Genomic DNA, 10,215 nt, shown 5'->3' on the forward strand with positions numbered 1-10,215 from the left:
GAAGATGCCATTCGTTTCTACGTAGAGCATCAATCTCAGAAACTTATTCCTGGAGCAGAAGTTCCCGAGAGGGTGGAATGCTCACATTCACTGTCAGGAGATTGGATTCCAGAGTGAACAGGGGTGTCCCCAGAAATCTTCCCTTTGGTGACCGGAGGAAAGTTCCACTTTGGCTTTTTGTTCAGTGTCCCACCTCACCTTTCAGAGCCCCACCCCCACCCCCCGCAATATTTTTTCAGCATTCTCAGTCCGGGATGTTCAGAACATCTCTGTGTGTGGTTTCTGCCTTCGGAGCACTTGTCCTTTTCCCCAAGGATTTCAGTAAGAATCTTTCTAGTGAAGCCATTCCACAGTGATGGGGAGGAAGAAGGAGGGCTGATGGAATTTCTTAGCCCCGAGGCACTGCAGGAAGGATGGACATGCTTCGGATCTGGGCTGGGCATCTTTAGGAAGCACTGAGATTTGGGGGAAGACAAAGCAGTGTTAAGATTTTGATAGGGGTCTGCTGGGAAAGTCTCCACTGTAAAGGCTCCCGTGCCTCTTTCTAGTTGGACAATTTGTAGGCTCCACACTTGCTTTCAAATGAATTGGTTTTGAAGCAGTCAACAAAAAAGCATCCTGCTGCCAGGGCCAACCATCAAAAAGAGAAAAGAGAGCAATGCAAACCGTGGGGGAATGTGCGAGAGAGAAATAGTGTAGAGCGGAAACGTGGCTCTGCTGGCCTGATACCATGTGCATTATCTCCCCCAAAGGACCCCGTGGTTTAATGGTTGGGGCTTTAACCTGCCCAGAGGTCAGTCTCTGCTGGACAAGTGGAACCTCATCCCTGAGGGCATCGACATACTCATGACACACGGACCTCCTCTCGGTAAGTGAAGCAAAGGTGTACTTTCGTCATACGTGATGCCTTTTTTTCCCAAGCATAATGAATAATGCTTCAGGGACATAATCATTTTCCTCCAAAAAAAAAAAAAAAAGTGAATACAAAAAGAAAAGTCAGTGTCTTTAAAGAAACCCAGTATGATCATTGAACTCAGCAGTTCTGCTGGGCTTACAGGTGTTCTTGAAATTAAATTTTTTGATTTAGTCAGGTCAGGGAAAATCAAATGAGTATAGAGCACCACAGTCTTTTGAGCTTGATAATTTATTTTAAGAACTATATTCACTTTGGAGTGAGGGAGTGGGAGGGGGAATGGAAGGAAGACACAGACCTCCCAATCACAGGGCTTTTGAATGGTAATGAAATGATGGAAACTTTCGTTCAAAGTAGTTCATTTTCCTTTCCCATATAGTAGTGGAACCTGGGAGATCTTTAAGTATAACATCAAGCTAATTATACAAGAAAAGAATCCTTTTTTTTTTCTCTTTTTTTAGCTAAGGTGTTTAGTAAGGACTTACGTTGAATATTACTTAAAGATACTCATCTTATGGGCTTCCCTGGTGGCGCAGTGATTGAGAGTCCGCCTGCTGATGCCCCGGTCCAGGAAGATCCCACATGCCACGGAGCAGCTGGGCCCGTGAGCTATGGCCGCTGAGCCTGCGCGTCTGGAGCCTGTGCTCCACAATGGGAGAGGCCACAACAGCGAGAGGCCCGCGTACCGCAAAAAAAAAAAGATACTCATCTTATAGATACAGTGAACCTGCATCCAGGCTTAGATTGCCAATACGCTTCAAAGCTACCTTCAGTCACCCAGATTATAGGTCAGAAGATGATTGTTTGATTTATATAATAATCTTCTAATTATTCATGAGCTTGTTAGTGGTTTGGTTTAGCCACAGAACATTTTTCAAACAGGACTACCACCTTGATCTTCCCATCTACTGGGTGTCTATTACACCAGCAGCCTTCCTTGTCAAACTAAGGTATGCTCAGGCAATCCAGATGTTTCCCTTTTAGTAGGAGAGTTTCCTCTTTTAAAAAATTTTATGAAAAACCACATAACATGAAATCTATCCTCTTAACAAATTGTTAAATGTACAGGGCTAGAAAAGTTTTCGTGATCATCTTGCTTTGGAGACAGGAGGAAAGCAATACAAAAATAAATGATGTTCATCATTTTTTTCCTGTGGTTTGGGGTTACTATCCATGTCACTTCCCTCCTCTGTCGGCCTGAAAAATAAAAAATCTAACACGCATCCCCTAATGTGAATTTAATCTTTGTAGATATTTTCCCCTTCACGCCACTTAGTGCTGCCTTCCTGCCCTTACAAGGGAAGTGCTCTGTGTTTCACAAAGAAACAGCGGAAGGGAGGACCAGGGCATGAGCCACAGTGGCACATTTTCATGATGGGGGGTGGGAGGGAAGCAAGAGAAGGGAAGGCAGTTCTGGTGCAGGCCGGGAAATTGTACAGATTTGCACAAGATCAGCACTTCCTGACTTTTTTCAAAGCTTCAGAATCGCCATCCCCATGCTCTTTCCCTACCCCATCCTGCCCCCTCCATACTTTACAAGATTATACTTATCAATAACCTTTATCAAGCCATGATTAATTCATTTCCCTATTTTGCAATCATTAGAGACTAACCAAATCATTGAATTGCTGGCTAAATATTCTGCTCAGCATGAGTTACACAGCGAGACCCTACAGAGACCACATCCCAGCCAACCTGATCCTTCCCCTGAGCAGCCTAGTTGGGTGCAGGCTTAATCCCCCTTAGGCTGTGTACTGTGAGGGACTCGGGCGTCCTCAGCATAGAAACATTTACATACCTGAAGTATTATTTGGAATATAACTTTGAACAGAACAGTTCATTCACAGACTTCATCAAGTCATTAATTTTGGTACAAAAGCAAGTGGCATTCTGGCCTCCAAAGAATTCAGACATTCCAGGAACTCTTTTTTTTTTTTTTTTTTTTTTTTGCGGTACGCGAGCCTCTCACTGTTGTGGCCTCTCCCGTTGCGGAGCACAGGTCCGGACACGCAGGCTCAGCGGCCATGGCTCACGGGCCCAGCCTCTCCGCAGCATGTGGGATCTTCCCGGACCGGGGCACGAACCCGTGTCCCCTGCATCGGCAGGTGGACTCTCAACCACTGCGCCACCAGGGAAGCCCCCTCCAGGAACTCTTAATAGAGAGGCTACCATCCCTCTCGTTGTAGTAAAGATGGAGTAATCCAGAGAGTGGCTGTGCATATAGCAGAGTAAGACCTACATCAGGGAGTTCCAAAATAAAATGTCAGGCAAAGTTTTCATAAGGTAATGTTGAGCCTTAATCAGTGTAGTTATTGGGATTTTTGTGAACATTCTGGACTAGGAGGTAGGGGGTGGGCGTGGGGATTGGCCTTGAATTCTCTCCTGCTAAAGGAGCCATGGCACATGGGACTTCACTATTATGGTACGAGCAAGACACTTTCTTAGGCGATTGCATGTGAAATGAGATGTTTTCCCTCTTCAAGAAAAACACATCCATGAGGGAATATGCCGATCACTGTGGATTAGAGAATTTTCCTTCTAATTAACCAAGTTTTGAAATCCCTGATTGGATTTTTATAGGGTCCCTACTTGTATCTGGTGTTTTTCCCATATTTTCTGCCGCTCACCAGCCAACACGTCTTTACAGAGATGCTAAACCTTCATTTTTACCGTTTGCCAAACGAAGTGGAATAAGCTGGACTGTCCCTTTCTGCCTGATCATTTCTGAATAGTAGAAATCAACTAATGGAACTATGGAATGGGTTTCCACTGATTATGATTTAGCCTTTTGTCCTATCTGCTTTCTTTCTACCCCATCCCACTGAGGTGATTGGATTCCATTCCGGGCCATAATCATTCAGATAGCTGACTTTTGCTATGATTGATGTCAGTTTTTATGGATTTTTTTGCATTAGACTTAGAACGAAGTGGCTTTTGCATAAAGACAGTCAATCAGCCCCAGCTTCATGCATGCCACCACAGGGTCACCATGGTTGCACTATTGTTAAAGAGGAGACTGGAGGAGGAACGTGGCATTCCCAAGCTTGGGCCATCAGGAACCCAGGGTTAAGAGCTGATGCGTCTAAAGAGAGTAAGGTGGGACTTCCCTGGCGGCACAGTGGTTAAGACTCCACCCTTCCACTGCAGGGGGTGTGGGTTCGAGTCCTGGTCGGGGAAGTAAGATCCCGCATGCCCCGTGGCTCAGCCAAAAATTTAAAAAAGAAAAAGAAAATAAAGAGAGCAAGGCATCTTGTGGCCAGTTTACAGGAAGCCCTTGCTAGCCCTTCTTCTCTGAACCATCTTGAAGTAGACTGCTATAAGAGAGATACAATTAAAAAAAGAGAGAAAGGGGTTTCCCTGGTGGCGCAGTGGTTAAGAGTCTGCCTGCAGATGCAGGGGACATGGGTTCGTGCCCCGGTCCGGGAAGATCCCACATGCCGCAGAGCGGCTGGGCCCGTGAGCCATGGCCGCTGAGCCTGCGCGTCTGGAGCCTGTGCTCCGCAATGGGAGAGGCCACAACAGTGAGAGGCCCGCTTACCGCAAAAAAAAAAAAAAAGAGAGAGAGAAAGTAACTGAATTGAGAGAAGAGAGAGCTTATGGGACTACAGGGAATAAATGTCATTGGGCCCATGAAGAGTTGAAACCCAGGGCTGAATAAATCAAATCCCTCACAGAAAAAAAATGTTAATTAACAGGAAGAAAAAAAAAAAAAAGGAGAAACCAAAAAGGAAAAAAAAAAAAATTCAAGAACCTAAAGAAGACAAAGTGACGAGTGAAAAGTTCCTTAAAAGCCATTGTGAGCGTTAATGGAGAGGCTAGGATTACAGATCATGTAATAAACCTTCTGTGAGTTATGGCTTCCTGAAAGTCTAAATGAAACCTTACCTGGAGACAGAAAATTAAGAGTATTGATTGCATTTTACTCTTAGGTTTTCGAGACTGGGTTCCAAAGGAACTTCAGAGAGTGGGCTGCGTGGAGCTTTTAAACACAGTCCAGAGGCGAGTCCGGCCCAAACTCCATGTGTTTGGTGGAATCCATGAAGGTAAGACCGGGAGAAAGGAGTTCACAACATGTTGAGTCATCATCCGTGATCTCATTCACAGTGGGGACCTTAGTTACACCAGGAGTAATTGGCGTGGTGGTTTCCAAACTCTTTTTCCCAGCGGAACCCTTTCATGAGATGCAATCTTAGGAGAAACACATATATAAAGCTGAGAAGTGTTTTCTGTGGAGCTGCTCTCTTTTAAGCAGAGTGGAGAGTAAGAAACCACCTTTTGGAAAACCCAGCACTACCCCAGACAATTTCTGGAATCTCAGGGCTCCAGTGAAGAATGTTTGATAACCACCGTTTGTAGAGAAGCCCTGAGGGAATAAAGGACAGATTTTCTCTTTAAGAGCATCAGAAGAAATGGCCTGGATTTAGACTAAATAACTTCTATGTCTTCTTCTACCTAAATATTGTGAAGACCCAGGAAGACAAGACTGTCTAAAAAATAACTTTGGATGCGCAATGAAAGATACAGAACTGCAGTGATAGAGCCCACACATTTGCAGGCAGACATTTCCTTACTAATCTCAGAAAACCATTTCAGACTCCTCAGAAATCATCAGTGCTATACGCTCGAGCTGAGGTTAAACAGCGTAATTAAATCTCCCCTAGGTGGGAACTGGTCCAGTGGCTGTTTTCTGCTTTCCCAGGTCATCTAGAATCAAGTTCACAGAACCAGAAGGCCTCACGGGAACCTTCAGGACTCTAGTTTTGTCTCTCCGGACTTTTTCAAACCAGGGGTAACTGGGCCTTGGGACAGACCCGAGGCCTCTTTCAGCAGGCCTTAGGTTTTCTGGCCGTACCGGCCTCTCCTGGTTACAGACATTTGTGTGCAGTGGGTGCGTGTATGTAGGCAGCCTCCATATTCACTGCAGCCCCTGCTTACGGCTGTTCTCTGGAGTTATTTATGAACCTGCAACAGGTGAGGAGTTTAGGCCTGACCCAGCAAAAAGTAAAGTTTGCTTTTCAAAGCCCTCAATCCAGTGGCTTCCTGGCTAGGCAGGTAATAAACAGCATATTGAAAATCATCCTGCAGAGGCCAGAGAAAGTCCATCTTGCTCCAAGTCAGGCATGAGCTGAGTGGATGGAAAGCAGTGGCAGCGGGGGGCGGCTCCCCAAGAGTGGATGTCATCCTGCCCTGACGTTAAGCCATACTCCCTGAAAAGGAGCGCACTTCTCTAAGGCATGATAAAGGCTGAGGGGAGGGAATAGGATGCGAGATGGTGTCTAAATAGCATTTCTGGGGAGCAGTTATCAGGTTTGAATTCCTGCATCGTGCCTATAAGTTTGCATTTCATCTTTTTTTTCTTTTAGTCATTAATTAGCTTTAAACTAGCCAGACAATTGGGGAATTCCACTGAAGTCCCAAAATAATAAACTTGCTTAAAAGAGAGGAGATCATATTCAAATAAACTTTGTCTTGCTTTTATTCGCTTAAGACAGCTGAAGGGGGCAGAGAGAGGGCAAATACCAACCTCTTGATGGAGAGAGATAACAAGACTTTATGACCCCAGAACTAAACAGTGCACATTTGAAATGCTTCTTTTCCTTTCTTAAGAAATTTTCCCATTGACCCTCATTAAGCTCTCCACAGGCTTACTTGGAGAAATTTTAGCAAATGGAAGAAAAAAAATCTTATCAGTTATTTCTATAAGTCCTGATAATTTTCTTTTTTCACAGAGCCTGATACCAGCATAGAATTACAAACTTAATTGCAGAGGCTGTAAGACAAAATAAGGTATCCAGGGAAATGTGCAAATTTGCAAACCTGCTAGAAATTTCAACATGTTAAAACTTTTAAAAGGAATATACGTACCAAAGACCCAGAGAAACTTTCTTAGCTTTCTTCCAATAGGTCCCAAGAGGTTTATACTGCCTATGGGAAGTGTTTTTGCTTGATCCAGTGTCCAGGTAAGCGTAGGAAGCAGTGTCCTATGGTGTCCAGATCACTTGGACATTTGATTACCTGATTCTTTTGGATGGAATGGAACTCAGCATTAAAACCACACAGTTCAAGTAAGATAAGGTCACTTATTGTTAACTTTCATTGAGGCAGTTTAGAGCTTATTTTATAGGTAAGGAAGCTAAGCGTTCACCTGTCCCAACTCCCAATGCAATACTCTTTCCTTCTCACCTGTCCTGAAGCCCATTTGAGGTTTGGATGATGGATGTGTTTGCCCCTGAGGGGTTTCTTATGTTACTCATTCTCTTCCCTGGAACTCGATAGTTAATACAAGGGCTTTGAAATGAAAATCATATTTTAAAAAGAGGAAAAGCTGTTTTTTCTTTATTTTCACTAGTAAAGAAATCACAGCCTCTCCCCAACAAATCTAGTGTTGAAATAAAATCTAGTGTTGAAAGAAAAAAGAATCACTTTTCTTTGAAGTAGAGGATTCTCCCTTTAAAGAAAGTAAAATTGGGAGGCAGCTTCTGAAAGCTGTAATATCTGGGGGATGCTCTACTGAATTTCATCTCACTGCCCACTGGCAAAGACTTTTTGTTTCCCTTGTCTGATGGCCCTGCATTGAATCACTGTCATTTGTATATTTTACAGTGTGACACTCTATCTCCACAGGTTACGGCATTATGACCGACGGTTACACAACGTACATCAATGCCTCAACGTGTACAGTCAGCTTTCAACCGACCAACCCTCCAATTATATTTGACCTTCCAAACCCACAGGGTTCCTGAACCTCCAAATGCCCAATTGGAATGTGAGGAAAGGTCTAAAAACTGCCATTTTTCTAATTATAAACTTACATTCTCTTCCTTGTTTATTTCCAGATCATGTGAGTTCTTTTTGTAAATTGCTGGAACACAAATGATGCTAGAGGTTGTGCTTCTTCTTTATTTTTTTTTTTTAAATGGGGCATCCATTTGGAATCAAAGGAGCGTTGTGAATTTGTAAAATGACTTCTGTTTTCTCAAAGGCCACGCCATTGTAAATTGTTAGTGTTCGCCAAAGGACAGCCAAGCTTTCTTTTGAAAAGGTGACAAAAGTCTTATTTTAATATGCTTTAAGCTGGAAAAAAAAAAAAAAAGACAAAAAAAAAAAAAAAAAGAAACAGGTAGGCAGTGTTTTAAAAACCACCCAGATTTGCACAACTGTTTTAAGAGTATTGTCTGAAGTATTTTATTTTTTGATGTTTTGTTGTTGTTGTTTTTCTTGGGAATGCTTCTTTTTTGCAGACGTGGCCCGGATTTAGAACAATCTTTTCAACAAAAGTAGGCGTGGAAAAGACTTCTCTTCAACACTGTCACTATAAAGAAAGCTGTGTCGAGGGAAGAAAACGGCCCTCTTTTAGAGGATGGCTTAGCTAGTGAGATCCATATTGTGATTATACAAGGATTCATTGTATGTTTGTTTCTTTTAAATTATTTTAGCTTTAAAAATAAGGAAATGGAATCTGTCAAGAGCAGGTATTTCATGCAGTAAAAAAAAAAAAAGAAAAAAGAGCGTGCAGACTCCTTTTCAATATGGGTTTATATATATAAATATTTTTTGTGTATTATGACTAAGTTAGGAGTTTAATATTGCCAAGGACAGTACAACTGTAAAGGGGTGCTTGAAGCAGGGCATCAGAAGTCCGAAGGAGCTGACACATTTTCTCAGAACTCAAGGTCTTAAAGAGCTTGAGTTACTTCTAGGTACAGTCACAGGCGTGTATAGACTTAAATGGATGCAATGGAAGCTGACTAAAATAAGGCTTAGTTGTCCTTTATATTTAAATACCCAGAATTGTCTTCTTACTTCCTTCTCCCTACCCCACCCCCCATTTTGCACTGTGTGTCGATGCAATCTGCGCTAGCACAAAATATTGTCGCTAATAGTCATTTCTGTTTTCCCATTGCAAATGCTGTTGAGCTTTATTCTATTTTATGTTATCTTGTTAATGAAATTTAGGAAAGCAGTTGTTTCTTTAAATTTATTGTGATATTCTATATCTAGCGGCCTTTATATGCAAATAAAATTGCAAGATTTTTAAATCCGTGCTGTTTGGAGGGTTGGCCGGTTGGGAGGATGATGGTTTAGTGCTGGGGAAGGAGGGATTTATTCATATGCAACATCAGCACTCCCTTTCAGTGGAATCAGAATAAGTGACATTTTTTTTCTAATTTTCAATAAATTTTTATTACCCGCCATTCATGGGCTGGCAGGTAGATCGATAAGACACTCAGTGTACTCTTTCCTTCCATCATGCTGTCATCTATCAGGCTGTAGATTTCAGAGAGTGAAGATTTCATCTTTGGCCATAGTAATTTCTACAGGAACAGAGGGACCGTGCACTGGAGGCTGAAGATGCTATTGTGGACGTGTGTGTGGTCGTGAGAGGGTAAACCAGTGGGTCACGGAGTAACCCCTGCAACGTTCCCTTATATCCCTAGGAGCAGTCACCATCTCCCCGTCACTGTTTTTTTAATGGTGTCCCCAGCTAGAATGCTGTGGCAGCCCGGAGGCGGCAGAGGGTGGGGTGGAAAAAACCCTGTTCTGTCTTTTTTACTTTCTCTGGAAGAGCCATTTCTAAGCAGCATGATCTTGAATCTGCAGTCTCTCCTACCCCCGGAAGTCTTCATTCCAGTGTCTGCTCGACTGCATTCTGACACATCTTCCTTCCTTCCTCCCCATGGTGCATCCTTTGGTGTAATTCCTGCAAAGAATTCTTGATTTCAGTACCAGTAGAGTGCAGAGAATGTTCTAGGACAGAATTCCAGCTCAGACTCATACTTTCAATACTCATTAAGTGTCTTGGGTGGCCACCCAGAGCTGGAGGTGGTCCATGACCATAGTTGCTGAGATGTGCCATGGGAGATGAACCTTGACCTGACACATCAGCAGAAGACGGTCGTAACTTCAGGTTCATTCGCAGGGAGCTGGACTGAGAGTTGACTGAATGGAAATTTCATCTGGTTACTGTACAGGGAGTTAGGCTCAGACTTCTGGAAAAACAGGCTTTCCAGAGACAGGTGGGTGATCATGATGACATGTGTGTGTGCACAGCCCTTGAGAGCACATCTGGACACAAACTAATTAAGCTAAGCACTTACTAAAATTGCTTTCCATTGTGTGGGAGCAGGAAGCAACCCAGTCTGCTAAATCTGCGGGGTGGACTGGCTCAGACAGAGCTTCCTTTGGCCGGTCCAGGTTCGCCAATCCATATGTGTAAACTGCTTCCAGGATGACTGTCCCAAGGAAATATCGGAAGTAGCTCTTAGACACCAGGCGCTCTCTATCCTTCTGTCACCAGTGAC

General features: G+C 43.3%; 1 protein-coding gene across 3 annotated transcripts in view; it reads left to right on the plus strand.

The window, feature by feature from the left end:
• The window catches only part of MPPED2 (metallophosphoesterase domain containing 2), a 173,295-nt gene extending 164,343 nt beyond the window's left edge, over positions 1-8,952 (plus strand). For all 3 annotated transcript variants that reach the window (XM_067749535.1, XM_067749536.1, XM_067749537.1), the window contains exons 5-7: positions 753-868; positions 4,843-4,956; positions 7,538-8,952. In XM_067749535.1, the coding sequence (XP_067605636.1) occupies positions 753-868; positions 4,843-4,956; positions 7,538-7,656 (349 nt within the window). In that variant the 3' untranslated portion in view covers positions 7,657-8,952. The remainder of the gene's footprint in view (positions 1-752; positions 869-4,842; positions 4,957-7,537) is intronic.
• The last annotated feature ends 1,263 nt before the right edge of the window (positions 8,953-10,215 follow it).

The sequence above is a fragment of the Pseudorca crassidens genome, chromosome 9 (genome assembly GCF_039906515.1).
Source record: "Pseudorca crassidens isolate mPseCra1 chromosome 9, mPseCra1.hap1, whole genome shotgun sequence".
Lineage (NCBI taxonomy): Eukaryota > Metazoa > Chordata > Mammalia > Artiodactyla > Delphinidae > Pseudorca > Pseudorca crassidens.